This window comes from Apteryx mantelli, chromosome 6, assembly GCF_036417845.1.
Source record: "Apteryx mantelli isolate bAptMan1 chromosome 6, bAptMan1.hap1, whole genome shotgun sequence".
NCBI lineage: Eukaryota > Metazoa > Chordata > Aves > Apterygiformes > Apterygidae > Apteryx > Apteryx mantelli.
Window position 1 is genome coordinate 35,516,426 of NC_089983.1, and position 27,025 is coordinate 35,543,450.

General features: G+C 39.6%; 1 protein-coding gene across 1 annotated transcript in view; it reads right to left on the reverse strand.

The window, feature by feature from the left end:
• CNTNAP5 (contactin associated protein family member 5) overlaps nt 1-27,025 on the reverse strand; it is a 211,046-nt gene that overhangs the window by 93,312 nt on the left and 90,709 nt on the right. Inside the window, exons 9-10 of the mRNA XM_067298578.1 lie at nt 16,572-16,678; nt 1,380-1,499 (exon numbers count right to left, since the gene is read on the reverse strand). Of these exons, the coding sequence (XP_067154679.1) occupies nt 1,380-1,499; nt 16,572-16,678 (227 nt within the window). The remainder of the gene's footprint in view (nt 1-1,379; nt 1,500-16,571; nt 16,679-27,025) is intronic.

Below are 27,025 nucleotides of genomic sequence, written 5' to 3' on the forward strand. Positions count from 1 at the left end.
TTAAGTACAAGGAGATTAAGGAAAAAATATAAATATCCTGAGTCCTTTGTTTTCAGGATTGAGTACGGAGGGAATATGTGGCAAATTAATTCAACCAGAATTAGCAATTTAGAAGAGGTAACAATATACTATTTCATCAATATCTGGCCAGAGGAAGCGAAAAATATCAAAGAAGAGACAGTCTAACAAATTTACTTTCCATTTCCAAATTAAAAAGTCAAAAGCAGGCTTTCCCATCTTTTACAACCCACAATACAGATTAGCTCATAATCTTATACCCTTGCATGACGGTCCTCCAACTGAAACAGACCCATACATCAGAGGGGAGAATTTGTCAGACAGGGATTTTCACTTGAAACACTTTTTATTTTGAAGCTACAGAACTGTAAGTTTGAAGAGTCTCAGCCAAGAGGTCATCTCTCCAAGCTTTCACTCTGATACTCTTCAGTGTCCCTTCTCCGAAGGGCATCACACCTTCTCCTCCATGCCAGGAAGATGGAAAGTGCCTGTCTTCCAGGACATCAAAGGCAGCACACTTGTATGAGCGAACGTGCTCTGGCTTAGTCAGATAGGAAGAGCTTACAGCTAGCTCAGTAAAGGGAGCTCAGTAATCATTCCCACTTTATTAGGCAGTGATTTTCTCAGCCTAATTATGGATAAGACTATTTCCTGCAGTCATGAACCTCCCTGTTTCGAGGCACGTAGCTCCAGTTGAGTGTCAAGAGAGGTTACATGGACAGCTCTTTCCCTACAGTGTCCTGACAATAACCTCACATTAAGATGAAAATTTCCAGTTTTCTTTAGTGTAAAGACAACCTGCTTGTTTTTATACTGATTAAGGGTTTATGTCTATCAACTCTTTCTCAATGCACACCTTTGTCTCAAGAGATCAGGCACAAATAGGCCTGTTGCTTTCAGCTGAAGCTGTACACTAGTCTGCAAAATGCACAGTCCAGGTCCAGTGTCATATATCTACTTCTCTAGCATTTGAACTGAATTCCACACCTTGAATTATAACACAGCGGAGAAATGATTTGGTTCAGAGAGAAGATTTGAATTCTGAGTTTCTAGATCTTTAGGAAAAAATACTGATGTCTCACAAAAGTTAGGGTATTGTGAAAAACACATTAGCAGTGCCCTTCACATGATGTAAATACCATTACCCTTTCAGCAGCAGGACAAGGTGAATCTCTTTGATTTGGATCCTATTTAAGGTACTGCCTCAGAGCTGAATGCTCACTTCAGTTACTACCAGTGCTCTGCCTTTTCGCACTACTGAAAGACCCATGATTCTGAGGTTCTCTTAGTAGTATAATGATAAGACACGTTAAAAATGTTAGAGCCAACATAAAGCACTACAGACAGTGTTAGATCATTACCTGTTATATTGCAAAAGACGTGGAGTGGTCCAAGTGGTCCACTTCCATCTGAATCAATGTAGAAGAAACCTGATGTCTTCCCTTGGTGTCGATAAGCTTCACACGACTGTTCGTAGATAGCTTAAAAAGAGAGAGAGAGAGAGAGAGAGAGAGAGACATTGCTTTCGCATATGGGGAGGGAATAGGCAGACACATTGGATACATAAGAGCACTTGCTTTTTTCACTATCATAGCATAAGCTTTTGGTTTACTGCTGATCACCACTGCAGTTGGCCCTGAGTACATGCTCAAAATTAGGCATGTGTTTAACTACTTTCTTGAACTTAACTATCTGCTGGCTTTGCAGATCTGGGTATTGACCTTATTTTGGATTAAAATATATAAATAATCAAGTAAATGGATATGAACTTTTAAATATGCCACCATTCAATTAGGGGAGTGCTGCATACAAATATATACACAATGATATTTCAAAGACAGGTACATACATACAAACATGTATACCTAATTTACTAGCTGCGCATGCCCTTAAGCCTTGCCTACACAGAAGACATTTTTGCCAGTTCTCCCCTTCCCTGAAGGATAGTGTTGAATAGGGAGTTATAAACCCTTATCAATGTCTGTTACCCAAAAGAAAATGAGCCATTACCCCCTAGCAGAAAAGCTCAAGCTCAGATGTGGTCTCCATACTGGGTGACACATTTACACTTTAGACCTGTTTTATACACCCAGCTCTTCCTCTCTGCTTAACAATATTCTTGTACAGAAGGATAATGCTTATGAGGTTAATAAAGCAAGCACAGTATGCTACCAAGAGCAAGAATTGGAAAAAAACCTCCACAGGTCAATACCTTTTCTTGGTTTTGAGTCATGTTGCTAGGCAAGATACTATAACTCTGACTTCACATGGTAGAAAGAGAAAACACTCCTCCAGAGTGACAATCATGTGGTAGCAGAAAGTCACATGCATGACTGTGAATCTTGAACAACAGTGATCTTAAAACCTATTGCAGGAGAATTGATTTTTTTTTTCCATCTTAACAGTTACCTAATTATACTGATGAGTTTAGTATCCATAACAGCTTATTATTTTTCAACTAATTGTTAGCAAATACAGTAAATATCACAGACTGACTTAGCAGATAAAGAATTCCTTTTTTCTCTCTGTGAGACAGAGTTATTTGGAAGACACAGTAGATATGGAAATGCAAGCAAACAGATCAGCCTGTGCCTTGCAATGGGTAAGCTTTTGAGTGCTACCAGTAGGAGAACCAACCCACTGCAGTATATTTGGGCATTAACTTTGGCTGCCTAAGTCAAATCTATGTTTTTCTTATCCCTTAATTTTACAAGCATATTTAACCACTATTTGTACATTCACACATCATTATACAGCAAAGGGAGGTACTCAGGGAAACTTGCAAATATTCCATTCATTAGCCACTGCAAATCTCTTTCCAAACCCCCTCAACTCTTCAGACATCAGAACAGTACAGTTACATTGGGTATAGCATAATATTTGCTGGGTTGAGGTTGTAAATTCAACTGCAAAGTTCTTAGTGCCTTTCATCTGGAAAGATCTCAAGGTGATTTGCAGACTGAACACAGGGAGAGCATCTCCTCATAGAAAATGCCCAGCCTCTCCTTACACACGCTCCACGCAGCACGAGCTCTGTGCCAGCAGGAACGGCTCCTCCTTCCTGCTCCTGTGAGCACTCGCGCTCCTCCTTTGCCCTCGATTCCTAAAGGAAATTTCTCTGATCAAATACGTTTCAGAAAGGCTCAAGCGGCACAACTGAAGTAGCCTTGTTTGCTGCTCTGAAGGCAATGATGAGACGGATCTGTTTTGATGAAATTACTCAGTTTGGATGAGATCTGGAGGTTGCTTCACTTCTGCCAAATCCATCACTTGTGCCACTTGCTGAAATATGTTTTTCCCTTGTACATTCCTTATCTGACTGGAGATCTGTTGCAGACAGAACATTTCTAAGCGCTAACTATGCCCAGCATTACACTTCCCAGAGTTAAGAAGCTGCTTAAGGTACTCAGCACCTGGTGAGATGGTACTTTAATTAGTATCCACTGTGTAGTAAACAAAATTAAGAAATCCTCTTCCTGAGACTCATTAGCCTGATGTAAAGTGAACTGTAGAGTCTAGATCATCTGTGAATTCCCACTTCGACAGCTGGCCGAGTGTACAAATTAAATGCAAATAAAACAAAATCCCCAAACCAGAACCTGTTCTTCCAGTATTCACGATCCGAGGGGCTACAGGGAGTCCCTAAGCCGCTGAAGTGCTGACAAAAGCAAGGGGGCTATGGAGGGTCAGAGAGAGACAGTAACAGGCGATTAAGTAAGCAATCAAGGAATCAAGGATCAATTCACAAAGTTCTCAAACTGCAGTTCACTTAGTAAATTTGCTGTCATCATCACTACAGGACACTTTATCTTGTCTCATTAGGGACTATGCCAATTGCCTTCCCTGAATTGTTTGCTGAGTATTTTTGCAGACAAAAAGTAGTGCAAGGGACAGACATAAAACTAATGTGGTATCAGTGGACTGGACAGCTAGAAACTCATTCTTCAAACTTTTTTTCTTCTTAAGTTTTTTGCTTCTTTTTGACTGTCACTTTGGCTGGAGCCCAGATATTCTTTCTTCAAATTAATGAGGAAAGATGTGAAGATTCAGCCATTAATAACATGGGCAGTTGCAAACAGAGACATTCTGTTCACCCTTAAACGGCCCCTTTGTCACTGCATCTTTGGAAAAAACAAGCTGTATAAGGCTAGAATTCAGGCCAGAGGTGCTCGACTCATATAAATCTGAAAGGATGCACAAAAGTTCCAGTGAAACTACAGTTATATCTGCAAGAAGAAAATCCATCCTGATATGTTTTCCTTTTGGTCATATGAGAATTCCAGCAGTAAATATGAGGCAGTAACAGAAGAAGTGGAAAAAGGCTATAAACCTCAAGCTCTAGTACATAAAACGTATTCTAACCATCATGACTTAGAGAAAAGGCGTTTTGGTGGACAGTTTACTTTGTAGCTGCACAATGAAAGTCTCATAAGCCTGCATCTTAAGCATTAGATACCGAACACTTCTTGACTGGATGGGCAATGGCTCTTAGTTCTCCTTTTTGCTATTTTATGCTGTATAAAATGCATCAAGGAGAAAAGGTTATTTGTTTTTTAGGCACTGGCAGACTCCCCACAGACATTTCAGGTGCACCATCCCCTCCAAGGTCTGCTCAACCCTTTTGCAGGCTGAGTTCATTGCTTGTTTCAGACTAAAGTTACCCAGTTCTATTTCCTGAACAAAAGCTCTGTTACTCCAATTACAACAACGTCAGTTCGTCTTTATGGTTGAATGAAAGACAAAATCTCTTTGTAGTCATTCTCTGCTTTATATGATCATAAATGTCATACAAAAGCAAAAACCAAACAGTCAGCTGCAACTGGTAAGACCCCAGAGTCTTAACTTTGAAAACTGCATTCAGATTTATGTGCTATTTTGCGCCAAGCTTCTCCAATGGAGATGCAATCGTTCGGGGAACAGTAGGAAATCATTATTGTAGTTGTCATCAAAGAGTCACCAACCAGTTATGCATGTAATAGGGCCTCACTTTCAAAAAGCAAGCAACAATTGTAATTATGGAACTGTTGACAAATGCTGACATTTTACTGTTAAACAGTTTGTAGTAATTACACCTTTTTAATAAAGGGGGAGAGCTATTCATCAGTTTCTTCAGAGCAGAACTTGTCAATAATTTTTCAGCATTATTTCTAAATTTAAGAAATGGTGATTTTATAATACCTCTTTTGTGCAGCATTTTTAAGAGCATTTATACTTTCACTGCCTCAAGTTTGTTTTCAAATTTTAAAATGTTCACCAAAATGGGATCGAAACCCCCTGAAATAATGCTCTACATAGGCTCACTGAAAGCTTGTTTTCTCATTAAAATGTTTAATCAAGCACTTTTTCCAAACTGAAGCTTTCAGACACTGTCATTTGTTTCAAAGAAGCAAAGTCACTCTTGCTTTCCTAACCCTCCCACGGTTTTTTGGACCACTTTTAACATGTATTGGCCACTGAATACAAAATTGTCAGTTTGCAATGACATTTGTTTCACTCAGCCACAGCCACTGAAAATCACTGTGACATTTCTGTTCACTTCGCTGATTTTTTTTTTAATTGCTTTGGGCTGATTTGTTTGTCTTTCCCTCTTTGGCTTGAGAAACACATGGTGAACGAGCTGGATGCTCTAGTCTGAGGAATTGCACTCGTCAATTAAGCCATGCACGTAGGGCTGGAAGTGGGACAGAGCCGCAGATCCTCCACTCAAAGCCTTGCTGGGAGCCTCCCATTGCCCAGCCGGTCCTTGTAGGGTGGCAGCTCCCGGCCCCCTTCGTGTTTCCTTTTGGGAATGGGCTGTTTGACTGCAGCAACAGCACCGCTGCCCCGTGGTCCAGCAGGCGGGCGGGATGAAGCTGTTCACTTCACGCCCCTGCGTTACGCTAGGGCTCAGTTGAAAGAGGTGCCAGCAGCATGCCCAAACCACTACCGTCCCCCCGCAAGCATGGCCCAGGGCTCACCGTCAGGTATAGAAGGCAAAAGCACTAAAGTAACTGCAGCATAAGGCAAAAACTGAAGGACAAAAAGTGTCATGGGAGCCGAATTTGGCCAATGGGCTATTGCTGATAGCGGTGGCTATTCCAGGAAAACAAAAAAAAAGAACAGCTTGACTCACAGGTCCCAGTAGGAGAAACTGGATATCAAAAGTATCTATTTTACTTATAGAGGGATTGGATGTTTTTTATTGCTTTTTTTTTTTTCTCTCAGAATCACTTATAACCAATAACACTGGAACCTGTACTGACATTTTTGCAGCTAAAATAAGATAGTGCTCTTTAAGAAAATTTTTAAAGGCTGCTGCTGCATTTCAAAAAGACATTTAAAGCCCTCCCAGACCCCAGCTACTTAAACCAGTGCAGCCTGAGAGCCCCATTCTTCAATCCAAGAGCTGTTCGTTTCCCTAAGAGCTGTGTGGGCTCTTGCCTAACCGCTTGGATGAGCCATGCTGATGCCATTCAGACGTACACAATACTGACAGAGTTCAAAACGATCCGTTTCCTGACCCCTTTTAATCCTCTGTGAAACACATATACCCACATTTCTCCTTCAGGTATCTCTCTCAGTCTTCTGTATTTCCAATTAAACTGGCTTTTCAAATCAACAACTCCATATTCCACCTGAGCATTCATTTTGAACTGTTTTATTCACTGAACATAATGGTCATTTTTCCTTTAGTTCTCCCCTCTTATCTTCCCAGGTGCTTAAAAAATTGTTTGTCAAACTTTTGTCAGCATTTATAAAATAAACAATTTTCCCCCAGTCAGACCAGATCTAAATGCTCTCTTACAGCTCCAGGGAAGATATAAAGATTTGTAAGCTCAGTAATCAAAGCTGTGGTTCTGATTCTGAACTCAAAAGTATGCATCCCTTATTTTTTACTTCAAGCCCACACACAAATCTTTCCTACTTATGAGAAAAAAAGCATACTAGCAAAAACTATATGCGTTGATTAATCAAGGTCCGAGTCATACTGTTATGATTTAGACTTCAGTGACAGAAAGGCATTAAGAGATTTTAATGCCATTATAATAACCTACTTTGACCTTTGAAATGAGCTACATAATTTCATTTTCTAATTCCTGCATCAAGCCCTTATTGCTGGTTCAGGCAGCGTGCACACGGTAGGCTTTCTGCACCCCTAGCAATCAAATCCGACAGGGCTGTAGGTCCCTCTTTAGCTTGGCTCTGCAATTGAAACTTCAGCCTTGATTCAACAAGCTGTGAGAGCCCAACTGCTTTTAAATATGAGCAATTCGATCACTGTTCAGCCAAACTCTGAAGTATCTGGAACCTGTTAGCCCAACTGTTTTCAATTACAGCCTAAAAGCTAGAAGAGATCTTATCCCTACCATAGCTGAAATCTTCAACTATAACAGCACGTGATTGAGCACGTACGTACAGGTTTGCGGGACAAGGTCAAACCTCCATTATTTCCAATAGAATATCTTTTTATTCAGCTTTTCTAACTACCTGTTACGATATTGATATTTGCTTCCAATCTCACTTTTGCTGTACCCAGTTCATCTGCAGTTTCCACGATATCCTTCACTAAACACACACTTACTGTTTTATTGTTGAGCTCCCTGGCAGAGAGGTCTTTGTCTCGCCTAAGTTTTCTTTAGTACTTAACAGCTTTGTCCCCTCTCCCTCCATGCTCCTAATTTATAAAAGCGCGCTCTCAGACCACTTCAAATTTATTTTCCACCTCTGATTCTATTGTGGCTAAAAATACTGTTCCTTGATCAAAGACTTCAACTTCCACACACAAAACCATGGCATCAATAGATTTAAAGCCACCTCTCTTTGAGCAAACTTGTCATTCACCCATTAAAACTCGTTACCTGTATTTAAGATAGTGCTGGGTGTTGGACGCGCTGCAAAGGTTACAGTGATGTCCAGGCTTCAGTTTTACTGGGAAAAACAGCAAGGTAAACCCCTCTCCTCCACCCAGAAGTATGTAACTGATATAGACAACCAAAAGCACGAACTCCAAATCACAAGCAATTTGTTTAATGTTTATCAGAGGAGTGTCCATGTCAAATTTTATGGATGCCAACATGATCTAAAAAGCAAACCTTAAAATTGCCAATATTTACTTCCTAGTATATTTCTAATTACTTTGGAAACTGATCACAAACATTTCCTTACAAATATTCAGAGATGGCAATTCAGAATTTGAGCTGCACTAGTTATAATTATCAAAATGAATCCTGCAGTATTATTGCTGTCTTGATCGGATTCTCATAATATGACAAAAGCAGCTATAATTTTCAATTACTCTAAGGGAGATAATGCTTTATGGTGATATAACAGATATAATACATTAAAGAGACCTAAAGAACTGTAATTCTTTATTTCATTGGGATGAACTGACATGGTTTGCTCCCCAGGTAAAATGTAACACAGAGATGCACGTTGCTTCACACACCTAACAGTGGCATGCTCATGAAAAATCATAAGCAAAATACATCCTGACAGATCTCCTTCTAGATTCAAAGGATTGCTTACTAATCCTTTGTATCTTAGATGCAAAGAGTAATAATAATCCTTAGAATACTAATTATTATTAGCATATTCTAAGGTGAAAATGTGATTTAGCGCAGAAAGGCCAATCCTGTCTCTGGATCTGCAACCACCTCCAGACTGACCTTGGGCAAGTCGATATGCATAAGTGCTAAACCCATCGCGGACTGAATTAAGCATTCTCACCAAAGCACTCAGCGCTCCTGGGAGGCACATCGGAGCCGACTATTTCGCCCTCTGCTTGCTTACCTTCGGCCTGACAGATTTGCTTTTACAGACTCAGAGTAATGAGCGTTCAGTCAAGTACCTTTCTAAATAACAAATAAAACAATACGCAAGGGGAGGTTTCTGCTCGCCTTCTCGCTTCGACAGCAGAGGGATTACTACAGGCAATGAACTCTGGGAACGACTGTCAGTCTCACCCTTATAATACAATTGTCTTGTTAAATGCCAGAAAATAAAATCTGTACTCTCGAAAACCGGATTTTGACAGCTCTGCTGTTGACAGACTAATGCAGTCTCTGCTGTGATGTGCCTGGATGACAGATGGCTTATTTTCCCTTTTTAAAATATGTATTTACTCATCTGATAAAGAATGTGTTATTTCCACAGATAGCTTTAAAATGACTTTTACCACAATGTCATCTAAATGGCTGTTCGGGCAGGATCCTTCTATTACATTTGGGGATTACACAATTTCCTACAATTCAGACTAAGGCTCCCCCGGCCTCTGGGACAAAAGGTCACGTCAGCCCGTGCTCCACTGTCGATTCCCCGCGGAGCTGGAAGACGGCCGTGTCAGTCACTTAGCCACAGCGGCCCGTGCCCGGGGCTGGTCCTGGGTGACACGCAAGTCTTGCGGCTGCAAGACAGCGGTCAGGGAGACCTAAACTGCTAAAAGCAATGCGGAAGGGAAAGGGGACATCAGAGAATTGGTACTGAGCTAGTGCCCTACATATTCTGGTCTGCAGTGATGTCCCAAAGCGGAATACCTTCTGCATTACTTACAAAAGACAAGCAAATGGAAGACTTTTTTTTTTTTTTTTTTTAAATAGGAACACTGAAAAATCCAGCTGTGCAATTTATGGATGTAAAAACCGAATGGAAAGTATTAATAAGACAGTAACTTAATACAAAATAAATGATGAAAATTTATATGCCAAAAGCATGTTGTGAATAAAAATATGCAGGAACACCAAGTACAGCACTGAAGACTTGATATGAATAATAAACATGTGTATTACTTAGTTGAAGAATTCAGAATTGTAAACACACATGGAAAATTCTGTTCTAAGAATCTCTGACAGGAAAATTGCCTGTTTGGGCCATGCAAATTACATGACCAGATTCACTGTTAGATATCTAGCAGATTTAAACTCTTTGAACTTCATGTGCCTGGTCACTAAATTGTGTACACATCTCCCTACCTTGGAACACAGAAGAATTACCAAATCCATGGCTGGCTTTTTTAGATGCAAATCCAGTACAACTAAAGATCTGGATGAAGCTATATTAAGCTTTTCAGATCAAAAATGATACATGCAGTAAGCATATTAATATTAAAAATACAATTTCAAAGCCTGAAGTTACGTTAAGTTTATGTCATGTCAACAACTGTATGACATTTCCATTACTGTATGGATATTTCCTCTAGCAATTACCTAGGCCAATAAGACACATGCCTGTATGTGCAAGATTGATCACATACCAAAGCAAATATGCAGCATTAAATTACATTCTGTTAATTATCACCTTACAAAGCTTTGGGACATGCTGACATCCCTTGAACATGAAGAATGAAACCATTTCTTTTTATATTTCTCATCATTCTTTATATCAATGTTCAGTGCTCTTCAGAACAAAAAAATACACCCAAGATTAAAGGCCATCTGAAAATGTCACATATAAAAATAATATAAATACAGAAGGGAAAGATGAGGTTTTCTAAAGGAGTAACATAACTCACGGAAAGAGGGGATTACTAACAGTTACTTTGCAATAAAGGTATAACAGTCTGTATCTCAGGGCTATTTCACACCAATCCATTGCTTTCACTATCAGATGATAATCACAGTACAAGGAGAATTAATAGCATGAGACAGATGTATACAGGTTTTAAACTAAGAACTTATAATTAAAAATATTTTATATATTTGTTATCTATAATTCTTATATATATACACATACACACTTATAATCCTGATCTAGCTTCAGTATTCTATTACATGTGTAAGTTAAGACAGTCTTCCTTAGTAGACAAGGGAAGGAAATGAACACGTTTCAGAGGTGCTTCATCAATTTACCATGGACACCCTATCTTATTCCTTCTGAAAATAGCTCACTCTCTCCGCTAAATATATATTATATATAGAAAAGAAACCACTATCTTAGATCAGATGTCAGAGTATCAAATAGCAAAAAACAGATGAGCTGAATCCCACCCAAGCCTTTTTCCTAAGCTGTTTACCAACATTAGTGTTTCTATCTAGAAGAGAAAAACAGAAGGCAGAAATACAATATTATTTTCCTATAGCTCACACACGGATTACATAAAGGATCCTCTCCCGCTTGTATCAGACTGTTCCAATAACCGATGGACCAGCCTGTAGGTTACCCACCACACAGTAGAAATGGGGAAGGTAACTATCAATAAAAAGGTTTCAGCTGAGCTAGTCTCCTAACAGCCAAAAGAAGCCATATGAATGCAAGCTGTGTGAAGCACATTTAAAAGATAAACAAAAAGCAACACCATGCATTTTACAGGCTTGAAATAAGAGCATATCTTTGAAGTATTGTCTTAGCTCCAGATCAGCTCAGGTAACAGTAAGCAAATAGTAGTGTCAAGGGAAAGAATCCATATCATTTCAGTAGAGGATACAGATCACACACCTTCCCGTCTACCATAAATTGGACGTTATTCCCATCCGAGGTTGAGAAACTGAAGAAAATAAAATTCATAGGTGAGCTGATGCAAGTCACCTACCATTGCCTTAATGTCACACAGGGTTGTTTCATGACTCCTAGTCTCCCCAGACTGAGGAGAGTGAACTGGGACGTGGGGCCAGTCAGCACAAGTTCCACAGTTCCCCTTGAGTTGCACGGCCACACGCGCACATGACAGCAAGGTGTGAGCATTTGTGCTGGAGTTTCACAGCTACAGATAGTACAGAAATGAAAACAGAATTGCTAATCAGTGCTGTGACTAGCTGACAAGGAGATGTGAATTGCACTGGAAGCTGCCACAATGGGAGGTAAGTTCAAAATCTTTTTCCCCATGGGAGGGGAAATAAATAAATAAATAAAAAGACTTGGAAGGCAGTGGTAATATTCCACATGTGACAGCTCATGAAGGAGGATTAGCAGGTACTACATAGAGAAACGGACCTGTGCATCAGGCAACAAGCTGTGCAAGAAAGAAACAATCAGTTTAGAAAACATTCAGTCTCTTCCCAGTTACTGAAACACAGAAAACACGGATGGGTTTTAGCACCGTTATCTTTGTATTTACTGCTAAGTTCAGAGAAAAAGAGGAGAACAGAAGCAGAACAAAATGAGACTTTGGAGTGAAACATGCCTGCCACAGAACAGTTATTTAGTGGAACATGACCCTCTACCTTTTCAGTGGTGAACCCTCATCTGGATCAGGTAGATCGCAATGCCTTCTGCGATGGTTTAATTGGCACAGCGATCTTCAGGCAACAGCTAAAACCTTGGGTCACGGTAAAGAACCTAGAACTGGCTGCCAGGCCAGTCTACAGCCATAGTATATTAGTTCCCCATGTAGCTGCAGTCTCTGCTATTAGACTGAAATGTTACCAATGGGATGACAGGTGTAGTAGGCACGTCTGGATTCAATATGCAGAAACAAGAGAGAAGATGGGAGAGCAAGCGTGAAGATGGGAGAGCAAAAACAAAGCCATGGTGAGGAGGATGGGGAAGGAAGACAAGTGAACTAGTCTTTTGAATGGTGTGTTTATTGTGGTTTGTGTTTTTTCTGAAGGAGCTTTCAGAAGCCTAAGTAATGTATCCCACTGCTTACTCAAAATGAGTTCTCCAGAAAAGTAATTGTCTCTGGGAAGATTACGTTGGGGCCATGTCTAGACCCAGCTGGTTCTTTATACTTATCTTGAGGTATGTGCTTTTCTCTTCACCCAATAAAGTCTTGAGTACCAGCTATTCCCATCTTCAGTCATGACAGACACAGTCTTGTCCCACTTATAACAATCTGACCTGCTTGTGCAAAAATTGTCCTAGCTGTCTCTTCTATCAACTTACTGTTCTTTCCTGCCACTGTCTACTCATTCTGTGTTACACTAAACGCAAACTATTTATCTCTGCTTTTCATGGCGTATTTCCATCCTGCCTACCTGTCATGACTCCTGCATCTGCCCTGTCAAAAATATCAAACTCCTCTGGCCATAGCCTTACATTTTTCAAACAAGCACATTATTGCTTTCTTCCAAGTCACTCCATGCCTGCAAGCACTCAATTTCTTCCTCTTTCTAATCTCTACCTTATGACTTTTTGCCTACAAGGAAGCCTAGCAATAATTACGTACCTGGAAGACTGAAAGTACTGCCTATGATGCTGATCAAGACTTTCTCACTGCTTTCTGGTGCTCCATCACCTGTGTAAGCCTGTCTGTTCTCTTCCCTCATAAACTTAACCATAAACTCTTTGGAGTACAAATAGTCCATATTATTACCTGTTCCTCACAGCGTGAACCAGTGTGGACCGTGAATGCTTGAAGAAAGTAATAAGATTGCTTCTGCATCACCAAAGTGCATTACTCACACATGACAGATGATGACAGTAAGGCAGGGGCAATCTACCTCAGTTCTTAAAATGGTAGTCTCTCCCAATCTGAGCTGATAAAACATTAAATCAATTAGTTCTGGTTTGTAGATACATGTGATACAGTTCCTCCTGAAAACATGGCAAAGAATGGGCCTCTCTCACATTGTTCAACCAGTAGTGTGCCCATTCCTTAAACACCCCCCCCAATAAAAAAAATATAAAACACACCACTGATGCAGCTTAGAAGGAAAAGAAATCCAGATGACAATGAAACTATTCACACTGTGTTTGGCTTTGAGTAGATTGCTAGCTAAGTCTTTCCACTGTTGCTGCACAGATGTGGGGTTTTGGGGTCTGAAGGACAGTTTAATAAAAGAAATGGACTCTCTACAGTGGTACAAGTTCAATTTCAGGCCTGTCAGCCTCCGTGTTATTGTAAAAATCAAAATCTGTTGAGATAATGTTTCAAACCTTAAGAAATTACACATTTTACTTTGATAGAGCTGCACTGAATTACATGATTGGAGGAGCTGCTTGTTTACTGAGGATATTCTGGAGTTACACTGTGATCAGATCTGAGGCTTTCATTCACCTGCTACAAGGTACTCCTGTACGTCAACTACTATCAGCTAAAAGCGATAGCGTCTCTTGTTCTGTAGGTTTCTTATCAACAGCCTGCATTTGCCCACCGGCTTTGAAATAATTTCTTCGTACATCTCAAGCACATGAAATGCATTTTGCCAGCCTAATGTTGCTGTTTATCTGTGTTGCTTGGATTAGAGTGCAGCTGGCTCCGCAATCTAGTTGGAATCAAATTAGCTGTTGATAATATGGTTGCAAATAAGTTGAGCAGCTGAATAGCTCTATGCCACGTGTGTGCAGCTCGAACCGCTGCAAAGACTAACATAGATCTCCCTGGGAAACTTTTAGGGAGTTTTTACATCAGCAAACCTTAAGTAACTGCAGGGGTCTCTGCAGTAGCTTCGGGAGCAAAGTGAGAGCACAGACTCGAGTTCACAGAGGCGGGGAGGCACGAGCAGTGCTGTGAAAATGTCTGTTGGGAAAGACTTGTCATGAAGCAGTCCTCTGCGACAACAACACGGTCTGCTCCAGGTGCAGGCCGCGCTGAGCTGACACAGAGGAGGGAGCCTCCAGCCCTGAGCTAATATGACAGCGCAGACGTTAGCCTCGAGGTTAGCCTCCCTAATACTTCTGCAAGGAGCTCCTCTTCCTTAACTGAAGCCTAGAGAGACCAGCGAACTGACTTGGCCATCCAGTCTTGAACCAAGCGTCAGCTGGTGTAAATATTCTGCTATGGCCTTGAGCACTGCAAGAACTGTTATTTGGAGCTTTTCTAGAGGGACTTTTTGGAATGACAAAAAGCACCGGGCAAAGAGTAGTCCCTCTTTTTGAAACCATAAGCTTAGCATTTTTCTTCCCATCCTTCATCCAGCTAGGCACAATAAAGCAGGATTTCTGCATCAATCCCTTAGCTTCCGTTATACTTACAATGTAGAGTTCAGGTGTCCTCACTACTTGGAAGACATTCATCTATGAATAGACCTCTCAACAGTCCCTCCCGTAAGCTGCACGCCCCACGCCACAAATGATTTCATCTTTAATTAGCAAACCATTAAGGTCTCCGGAGTTACAGTATGGTTGCCAACATTCTCAGCTTCAAACCACTAAGTACCTTTTTTTCCTCTTCTGCTTTTTAGCTTAAAGGGGAAAAAAAAGCATCTCTCATCAGTCTCATCCTATCTGCGGTATAAGTGCTCATCAAACAACCAGGGCAGTAATAGTAGTGTTCCTGGAATTGTTACTCTCACTTGCTCCTTTCCTGTCTTTTTCTTCGGTGACAGGATAGGAAGTTTTATCTTCATTTTCTAATTGTTTCGCCTTTTGCTCAGCTGTATGAACAGGTTCTATTTCGGCTTCCCCTTTTTATTGGCATTCCTAGTGTGCTGTGTCTCTGTTGTTTTATACTATACACACACACACACATATGTGTGTGTGTATATATATATATATATTTTTTTTCCTACCTATTTATCACCTTGATACTCCTTGCTGTGGATTTCAGTAGCTGCCATGTTTCACATACTGCCACTGTTTCAGATACTATATGCTCACTCATAACAGCAAAGAGCATTTAAACTGCAATCACATAATGGTTGTTTATTAAAAAAGTATTTACTTAAATGTTGTAGAAACAGGTAATGTTCCGGCCCTGCAGATACCAGCTGAGTTCCTGGTACTTCCCTCATGCTCACTGCTCAACTACAATATGCTCAGTCACTCCCTGGGAGGATGATGCATATTCAGCAGGAGTTGTGAATCACTGAAGTATTCGGAAGAAACATGGTTTTTGAGACTTTTAAACTCTACTGAAAATGCGCAAACTGATTTTCATAGGCTCATGACCTGGCCAAATTCGGATGGCTTACTATCACATCACACAAAGCTTCCTCACCAACAAATTTAAGTACCTGTTAGAGCTTCGGGGAAAATTAATGTTTCTTTTGTAATTTTTTTTTACATACCCATAATAATTCAATAGATCATGTAGATTATTACGACAAAAGTTAAAAAAAAAAAAATCAAGCCAAACACTACAAAACAGCAAGACAACTGCATTCCAAATAGCTCAGTGAAGTTCCAAAGAACTTTGTTTTTATGAGAATTTAAAACAGGAACTTCTGGATAACCTAAAACAAAAAAGGCCCATCAGTCTTGTATACACCTACACATATTTGGCACAAGTTACCAATGGCAGATATATTACTGAAGAGTAAATATTTGTTGTATCATCAGCATTAATTACTGGTGCCAAAACTGACATATAGCCTCAATCACAGATTAAAATCACCCTTCAGCAAACAAGCTCAGCCTCGCTCAATTCAACTAAATGTCTAATGACGAACATGTCTCCAATGAGTAGGTACATGCATGCATTTTTCTAAGATTCTCCAAATCAATATATAAGAAAAAAATGTGGAAAACAAGTTTAAAAAAAAAGCTGCTTTTGTTTTCTCCAAAATATTTTTAAGGAAACATGCATATTTGCAAATGGACTCCTTTGTTAATCCTAGCCCAACTCCTGAGCTTTTTCAATCACGTCAGGGCATGCCACATCCTATAATATGAGATGACCTCTCACAAAATTCCTCACTGCATTATGTGCATTTTGACAAACCAGCTGTAACAGAAAACACCATACGTGTCGGTTTACTTACAGTTATGACAGGTAGCTCCCATGTAACCTGTATCATTACAATCACAGTAAAAGGTGGTCCAGGACTGAGAACATTTTCCTCCATGTTCACAGTAGTTGGGCAAACATCTAACAGGAGACAGTTAAAAAAAACATAATTAATTATGATCATTAATGAAACATAAAATAACGCTCTGCAAGAAACTACAAAACTGCCTTCCTTTCCTATTCAGGAAAGAGTTCATAGGGCTGAATCACTTCATAGACCTGAAAAAATTACTTATTCCTCTGATCTGTGATTCACTTCAAACACAAGCACTGAAGACAACAATATTTGAATGTATCCTGCAAGTGGGTAAAGATCCCTCTCAGTAAAAATATTCCACTTCTCCTCCACTTGTTAGCAATTAAAGTGTCACCAATTAAGGTATCACCAACTTTCTGAGCACAGAGGGTAGACAAATAAAAGGTGAAAATGATATTGAGATCTTATTTCAAAGGAGAATCCACTGTACTCTGGCTAAACAGGGATCACTTATCAGAATTAGGCATTTCATCTGTGGTAACACAAACAACATGAAAACCTCAAAAGTGAGGGGAAAAATACGCTTGAGTTCTGCACTCTTTCTTTTTCTCATTCTAGTTGGTATTCCTCCATAGTATTATTGTGAAGCAAATTATTAAAAGAAGAAAAGAGGCATAACAGCATGCAGCTTGGGAAGTGAATAGAAAAATAGCTGTAGGAGACAAATTAAATCTACAGGGCAAGAGGTGAATGCTGATCTGAACTACACCAGTGTAAATCCAGGCAGTGTAATGGAGTTACATCCACCTAAGTGGAAACAGAGCATGTTCCATTGTTTCTTTTTCTTTTTTTTCTTCCTTACCGTATATTAGATAATGTCTTTCACACCGTATGCTTGGCTTCTGAAAAATGAGTAGGTTGTTTAACCCACTGGTTCAATTGTGATGGGTGGGTGGTTAGAAAACAAAGACAATCAGTTCGTCTCATACACACCAGCACTTCATTAGGGTCTCTTTTGTGGTAAATTCAGCTTCAAAATCCTTTTTGTGGCCCAGATCTTTCACTGGTGTTAGTCAGCGGTGAAGTCACTGACATTACCTCGATTTGTACTAGCTGAAGACCTGATTTGCTTGCAGTTCATCTCATTCTTAGTAAACTTTTTTGCATTTAACTGGGCAAATTGCCTTTAAGTGTGGCTTTTAGTCCATTTCTTCCAGAATCCTGACAATTTAATCACACTTCATGCCTGTGTCTTATTGAAGTATGGATACAAAAACCTGCATGACACTAACAGCCAATGTCTTCCTCAGTCTTCCACAGTCTCCTGAGCCCCGCAGCCTAAGTGGGTATTAGTTTCATTGCATCCAAGGCTATTAGGAGCTAGTAAACACCGACAACCTGATGAAACCTGTGTATGTGCAGAGAGCTGTATCAGACCAACCTCACATCTTCAGTATGCTGCATGCAAATGTAAGGAGGCTTCTGATATACTCATCTATCTGTGTATGAGTCTTGAGATTTGTTCTGACTCTCAGATTTACTTGATCATTATTTATACCATTATACATAAAATTATATAGCGTATATAAAAATATTAATATAAAATATCAATTCATTTTATTAATGCTTGTTATTATAATCATTATTAATTATTAATCAATTATTTGAGACATAAGGAATTCAGGAAGAAAAAATGGTTCTTTATAGCTAACAGTAACATCCATTAAGGCAATTAAAAGATATATTGCTCTGATAAAAATCATTTTTAGGACATCTATTAATCATTAGGCTCAAACAGGGAATGAGAAAAGAGCACAAGAGATGCACGCCTGGTTTTCCTGCTCACCAGGGAATTTTTTGCAATGCCTTGGAGAACACCTGCCTGAAAACTGCGGTGTTGAACACCAGCCACACTGTGAGGGAAGGAAGAAGGTGCATCTCGGACAAAATCCAACTTGTCGGTCCATTTGTAGCAGGTGCCATTTCTTGGGCTTTTTACTTACAAAGCTAAAACAAGGAAAAAAAAAAAAAGCCACACATGCACCAAAAACAAATGCTGCAGACAAAACTCCCGGTTTTGTCCAGTCCTGACAGGACAGGAAGTCTGAGAAGGGGAAAGATTTGGGCTTCTAATGGTGAGCTGAGAAATCATCTAACAGAGAGGAACACCCTGCTGGTACAGTGACAGCTCAGGGTGGGCCCACGCTGTTGCAGCTGTTCTTGGCAATGGTGAAGAGAGAGAAGTTCAGGCTTTGGGCTGAGCCCTCCTCAAGAAAGACCGAGAAGCCTACAGATGGCAAAACCAGCACCAACGGGTACGTGGGGCTCAGCGGATCCGCACCAGCCACGTGCTGCGGCGTGCACGAGCCCCCTCGAACCAGCACCTCCCCAAGAGCTTCGTCCCACGAGGCTGCCCTGAGAAGCACAAGGCTTCGACAGCTCCGCAGCGATACATATGAATTTTGCCAGGAAGAGCAGATTTGCTCACATTCGCGCTTTGGCCGTGCCTGCCCTGGCCCCCGGTGTATTGCCTGTATGCAATACTTCTCCCTGCTCCCTGGTGGGAAACTGCCATTTATGTCACCTGTACAGCAGCAGTAGCTATATCCACATCACAGGGCTGCTGGAGACAACAAATATTCTGATGTTTATAAAGCTTTTAGGAGAGGTAAAAATATCAATACTCTATTATCATAATTTACATCATCAGTGTACTGGACAAATACGCCTTCTGCCTATTTTTAAGCTGCCTCTTATTAATTAACCCCATGCAGTAAAGCTAATTGCCAGTCATTTGTGGTTTGCCAAAGGCCCATATCAGAGGCTTAGACACATTTATTCCATTAAAACAGCTTCCTTTTAAAGGCTTTACAAAGCTGAAGGTCACTTCTCATTTCTATTTGTCTTCCAAACACACTTTTTCTTTCCCCAATAATGCACAAAACACAAGCCGAATTAACCACATAAGCTTTTAATGATATTCATAAATTCAGAATTAAACTTTTTTCATTCCTTAGTCTATTTGCTTTAATTAACACCAACTGCATTGATCTTGTTTTTTGATCAGAAAACTAGCCCTTCTAAAAGCTTACGAAATAAATTTCTTTGCAACTGTACTCTAATAATTACCCATAATCCTATTCTAACCCAGCAGTTGTGTCTTCATTAGAAGTTAAATAAATCCTAATTGCCAGAGAAGTCAAAATTAAGAAATAGCTATGATTAAAACTAATCAGGGGATGGATAAATCATTAGCTGTTTCATTTGCTAATTGTCCCAGATCCTCATGTTGAAGGATTTAAATATATATTTATATTTTAAAATACATTTTAATATTTGCATTCTAGTAGAACCAAGCGATTTTAGACAAGATCACAGTGGCACCACAGAAAGTTTCATAGACAAAAATTTGCAGCAGGCAGCCCCTGGCTCATCTGCAATTGAAATGAACAAACAGTCCAACCCTGTTTTTCTGAGTATGATAAATGGGACACTTTGAAATTTAATAATTTGCCTAAGACAGTTTGTGACAGACGAGGAATTCTGGTCTCCCAGCTCCTAGACTAATTCATCCAATATCCCTTGGTGAATGGATCTTATAAAAAACCTAAATGAATCAAATACAGTTTTCCCTTCTTCAGCCAAGCTGCAAAACACATACACATAGCCATCTAAGTGAGCAATAGGCACAGCCTGCACAAAAGCATACACTGTCTTTAGATGAAACAATCACCTCTAAAAACACGTGTGCTTCCTTTGAATTCAAAGGACAAACTGCATATGCACTGGAGGGCAAAATTCAGTCCTTCGATAGCAATGATGAAGAAATAACAATGACAAAATTATTTGAGTGGGAAGGCTGAGGGAGTTCTATGCATCTGATGTTACACTTGACTGCAAACAAAGCCAGCACTTTCAATAAGCACCTCTTAGACTTTGGTATAGTCAGCACAACACGTCCTGCCTGCATCAATTTATTCTTCCTAAATAAAGGGGAAAATGAGAACTACCAGGGAGAGAAAGACAGAGGGATAGAGTTAGAGGGAGTACATATTGAGGGAGCCCTCAATATTAACACTCTCCATTTGCATGACTTCAAAACAATCACTTAGTTCCTAAAACACAGCATCAGGACATAAATACATACGTGAAAAGTATCTATACAGTCAGCATTTGCTTTAAATAAATTTTCTTTCAGTATGTTTGCATGTTTAAGCAGTGCAGCTATTCTATGTGTATCAACAAAATATAACGTTAGCATGGATGATTTCCTACGGTAGGCATGTACAGTATGGTAAAACTCATGGCGTTACTGTCACAGCCTATACCTTTGCCCTGGTAAAATGGTGTAATTCCAATAAACTCAATAGATCTAGGCCAATGGAAAGAGCATGGAATTTTGTCCTGTTCTGTAGATCAGAAGTAAATCAGTGAAATTCCTTGTCAAAGGATATTTTGGATTCAAGAAATGGGTTCAAGGGGAAACCAGAAATCCACCAATATTACTAAATAGACAAATTATAACAACCTCAGAGATTCATCAAGGGGAAAGCAACGGAAAGTTGAGAGAGCGTTAGAAAAGAAAGCACCGCAGAAGCAAACTCCCATTCTTACTCTTGTCCCAGACCCCTGGATGTCCATTTGTGGCTACTGCTAGAGAAAACAGCAGGCTAGATGGACCCTTGGATTGAATCAGTATGGCTGCAACAATGTCCCTTCCTCCTAACTAAAGGAAGAAAAGAGAACTACCAGAGACAGAGGGAGGAAGGGAGGAAGACTTGGTAAAAACCTCAGTATTAAGACTCTACATTTGCATCATGTTGCCCTTCTTTTTTCTTGTTTCATTTACTGTTTATTAATATAGGTTGCAAAAGAATTAATGTTTTCCATGTCTTCTTTGGTTTTCCTTAGTGCGCCGTCCCTCCTCATCACCACACTTCCAAGATCCTCTCTCCTCCTTTATCTTTAGGAAACTGATCCTCAGCTTTTAAAAAACTATTGTGGCATATATATATTTTTCCTTTTAGCCATTCACTTGTCTTCCCTAGATTCATTATGTTATGAAAAGTTACGGAGTACAAAAAGGACAAGAGAAACATGAGTATGCTGGATACCATTCATTCTATCACACTACACAGGCATAAAAACATTTAAAGAGAAAAAAAGCAATTTTGATCATTTTACTAATTTGTCACAAAGACAGATTTTTCTTCTTTCTGAAATTTGTAAAATTTTTATGACTTAATTTTTTATTAATATCATTATTCCCATTGTTGGCTGCCTTGATTCTCAAACTCTGAACTTGAATACCACAGTTGAGACCAAGATTTAGAAGTTCTGACCTTGATTTCAACTGCCCACAGGACAGAACAGCAGGAGGAAGCTGTCCTGAGATTGGCGGGAGTGAAAGGAAAAGAGCTTGTTAGCTAAAAGGCTGTTTTTTAGGTTTGACCGCTTTGCTGTTAGAACACCTACATTTTTAATAGAGGTAAATGTGCTGACAGCTTGGCCTGGCATCAGCAGAAAGGATTTCATATAAATAAATGTGGGGGGAAGAAAAGACAAATAACCCATCCTGCATAGACAGCTGTTCCATTTAGAATTCATCATTTTACAAAGCAAAAGCAGAAAAGCCATCTGCAAAAATCAAACAAACAAGGTCAGGATATTACATCCTACATGTATCCCTGCAGTTGGCCTTTAATATACCAGGGGGTTACATGTCACATGTAGTTCAACTGCAAAGGAGTAGCAATGAGGGTAACCACTACTTAGTTCCCTCTAGAATATCAACTCTCCACTCCAGTCAGATTTCAAGAGACGCCAAAGTAGCTCCCTACCAAGAAAGAACTGGGAATGCCCTTAACTGAAAAGTCCTGAAGAGCTTCTGCCTAAGCTGTTGTGGTTGCACCAACAAAAGATAGCAGAATTTGATGCTTCCTACCAGTGTAACATATCTTAAATTTAAATTGAGTAGACATTAGTCATTATCTTAACCATTGTTTGCCACAGAAATGGCAATAGTAATTTTATAATCTTTAACAAGACGCACCACAGAGTTTCTCTCCCACTTCTCAAACTCCTGCAACTTCACTGACAAAGTATTTCTAGGTAGCAAAAATATGACACTTGACATTGGTGGCAAGGATCTTCCAACTTCTTTCTTTTTCCATAGGGGCCTCATTCTGTGGAAACCCCTTCCCCAAACACCTTAGAGGCTAGTGTAAGGCCCTCCACTCTACTGCAAAACCAAAGGTCAGGTATCTCTGACTCCAGCAGTTTTCTGCACGTATTGGTCATTGCAGGTATAGTTCATTCTGGTCCAACTAGTTCTGTAGTGACCTCTTACAGCATTTACTAAACATATTTTAAGGGACCAGATCAGCACTGATCTTAGTTACTCTATAGTGGCATCAGGTAAATGAGATTTGGATTCAGCACCATTTTCATGCTTCATGCACAAGTAAACAAATAAGCTTAACTTATCTGGAAAAGAACACGACTAAAATTAAACAAAATGCGTCTCCAATTCAGATGTGGTGATGTGAGTGTGACAGATGAGTTTGAAAAGCCTGTCTGTATTTTGCTCCGAAACACAAAATTTCTATAGACCATCACATCATTCACGGACCTGAATCACTGTTTTCTGGAGCTGGTGATGCACACGTGACACACAGTCAGGGAAAACAAAAAAGACCTAAAATTAAGGCAAAGCAGTCAAAACAGACTCATGGTATTCTCTTCAAATAATCTGAACATTCATTTTCATTCATGTTTAGGGAGGGACAAAGGAGAGAAAACTCCCTCCTCTTCAGAGGTAGCATCTTCCAGTGTGATTGTCAATTTTTTTTTTTTAAACACAAACTGTGCTTTGTACAAGCATATTCTTGTTTTATAATGACCCACAGAAGGAGCTCATCTGACAGCACAAAGCTCATAACAGTCCAATAACAGGAAATTCTTCTACAGGGTTTTATTACACTTAATTGTCAGTCAGCAAGAAGCTCTGTCACTAGTTGCATTATCTGGCTAGTTAAAACATTGGAAGCGACATGGGAAGATGGTCTTCAGAACTGCAGGGATTTTAAGCAAATAACTGAAGTCTAATGCTCAGATTTAGGGATTGCTGAAGTTGCTTTTTTTGTTTGTTTGTTTTAAATCTTACTAGGTTTTTCTCCATCCTGCCCTTCCACTCTACCACTGGAATGGTATCTAGTGGTTTTCCAAGACCCACACTCCAAAATAAGCTACTGAAAATGGTTAATTACTTTCATGTTAGCATGTCTAATTTGTGATCTAGAAACATAGTTTCGGGAGGCCAATTGGTTCCTCACTCTCACAGAACACCATGTATTTCTCTATTTCTTAATGTTATTTTTTCCCATTGTATATTGGGCTTTAAAAATGAGTAATATGTTAAGTTACCTTTTTTTCAGAAAAAGTTACATCTTTTCTTTCCTTGCTATATAACACTGTTTAGATTTGGGGTATTTTTTCCCCTTCCCTTTTAAATATCATACTTTCCAGTATTTCTGGTTTGCTTTCTTTTTAGTAAAGAGAAAGGCAACAAAGTTACATTCTGTAAGGAGGCTTCGATGAAAAGGGAATAGTAATTTCTAACCATATTGTAATTTTTTGCTGCGCAAAAGCAAAGCTGTCAATGTTTTAGAAAGTATTAAAACAAACATGAGAAAGGGGAACTTTTTGAAAACCTGTCCACAATTTTTTTCATAAAATAGAAACTGAAAGGAGACCTGGCGCTTCATTGTGCCATGTTCTATTTATAAACTTGTTCAACATAGCCTACAGTTGAAACAGGCGAGAAAGAAAGTGAGGGCAAAAATAACTGTTCACAGGACTGAAGTGATCTTTTCAAGGTGACACAAGATCAGAGGAGCTATAACCTAGACTATCTAACTACATCCCTATAACCAACTAGCTAGAACAGTCTCTCATGTAGCATTTTAATGGAATACATTCCAGAAAGGTCCAGGTATTGCAGGATTTGAAGGTATGCTGTACAAGCACTTTGTTTTGGCTGATAAGAGGTACAGTCAAGCAATATTCAGATCTATTTTGGATTGACTCAAAATCAGAAGTGTTTTAAAACAGGACTGATGACATCCCTTCTTATGTCTTCATCTGGTCCCAGTTTTGATCATCATGCAAATTCAAGGAGTGTGATCTAAAAAGGTCTAAGTTACTGCAATAAAACCAAGAAGGGAAAACATAAGAGGATCTTTAAGGTAAGGGGGAAATAATCCAAACTATGAAATAACTGTCATTGCTGGAGAAAAGACACTAAATATTGAAGATGTGAATACAAGAGAACGAAAAGAACAAATGCCAAATGATTAATTTTTTGATTCCTTCTGCAATGCACCGCAGGTATTTATACGGGGGTGAATGCAATATCAACTGCTTGCTTTTTCAATCCCAGCCTGGGACTGTAATAAAGAAAATTAAAACTCACTGGGAATAATTAGTCAGGATATTTTCTTGTTTGCATGGCCAGCTTCAGAAAAAATTCATACAAAGTATGGCTTTTGCTGTAGGGCATACATTAAATCTTAGAGGAGATTTGGGAAATGCAAAAAGAGACTTTGCTTTCAACGGATTTATCCTAACACCCTTCACCTGCAATAGTAATTAATTTCCCAAAGGTCCATTTCAACAGTACAACACATGAAGTAACATAAGTTCAGTACTAAAAGAGAAAGAGGAGAAAGTCAGAAATTATTATCATTTCTTACAAGTAACAACTGATAGTAAAATCTAATAGCATCTACAAAGCGAGTAGGTAGAAAGCAGGATTTAAAAGGTCAGCTCTATTTAGCAAGAAAAAAGAACACTTTAAGCTAATTTCTTTGGAAAACGTTATGGAGTATTTTCACAAAGAAAAAATGCATAGGGATAAAAGGGTAGGGACTAAGGACACTTTCCTTTCACCACCTTGTGCTCCATAACTCAAGAAGCACAGGGAAGCAACTCGTTAAACAACTCAGTATGCTTCTCCCTAATGAGATAAGCTGTTAATGCCAATCCCATCACTGGGATTATTATGTATACCACATGCAGCTCTCTCCATTTGTATTTGTTAGGAGAATTGGAATATGCAGATGAATCTTGGTTTAATAAGGATGGCAATAGTAGCATGTGTTTGTGTCTGCCCACTGATGCTAAAGTGATGAAACAGTGCCAGGATTCATAAGAAGATATCTCGGGTCAGGTTTGCATTACAAATTGCAAATCTCTGGAATTCCCAGGATGTCCAGCAAGACATGCCATCCATCCATCTGCCAAGGTGGATTTAACGCAAATCTGCTCTTTTTTCCCCCCTAGGTCACTTAAGGGAACTGAAGTTCCCAGTGGTGTCCTTGACAAGTACTGTCAGTATTTGCAATAGCAAGGGCAGAGTGCCAGCCAAGTAAAAATAGGACAACTCTGTCAAAGCTTCATCAGCGCAAAATCAACACTAACTGAAGCAATCAGATTGAAGTACTCTAGCAGTTGTAGATAGGGATAGCAATGCATGTATTTATCTATGCATTCATGCCAATATAAGCCTAAAGTAAAGCAAGCTTGTACTACCCTCATAGCTCATTTATGAATAACGATGTGTTCAACACATGAATGGCCTTCTTAATATCAAGTATACTAAGGCTCAGATACACAAGCATAGGTGGTTTACAAAACCTATGACAGTATAATAATAGATGCACAATACCATGTTTCTGCATCTGCCTTTGCCCTACCTCAGTCCAAGTAGACACCGCTACCAAAATATCAACAGTTTCAAACTATTTCAGCCTCAGCCAGAAGGGCAGAAATCTATGAAAATTCAGATTCCTTAACAGAGGTTTTTCCATCGATAGACAGCTCAAATACCCCATCTATTGTGATGGGGGGAGAGAGGACGTGCCAGACTGGAGTTTCAAGAACTTTAATGTAACCACCACTATTGTGAAGGATGCGTCTACTCCTCTCAAAAGCTTGGCGGGGCAACCATTCGTCTAGCAGCATTCTGGGGGACAGAGAAAACTCCATATTTTCATGAGAGGTGACAACTCAGAGAAGGAGGAGGCCAGACTTTCTCTTACAACAGCTGTTTGATGTAAGCTATCCCAACACATCGTTCAAGCTCCAATGCCTCTGAAGCAATTTTCCTTACAGAGTTTGGAGGAGCCAGTAAGGGAATCCCTGCCAGATCTTACCTCTTTGTGCACACATGAAGTATAAGAATTCATGGAACTGGTATTTACTCTTCTGTGACTAATGCTGCGAAGTAGACTTTGTCCCCGTTGCGTGCAAGGAGTTGATGAGATTAATCAACCCATGCTTTCAGGCTGCAGGCAACACCACAGCCTTTGCTTCTGTATTCCAAGGGGTCCATCTGCCACATAAGCAGACAGTCCTGTTCAGCCCAAAGGGAGCATCTGTGGCATATGATT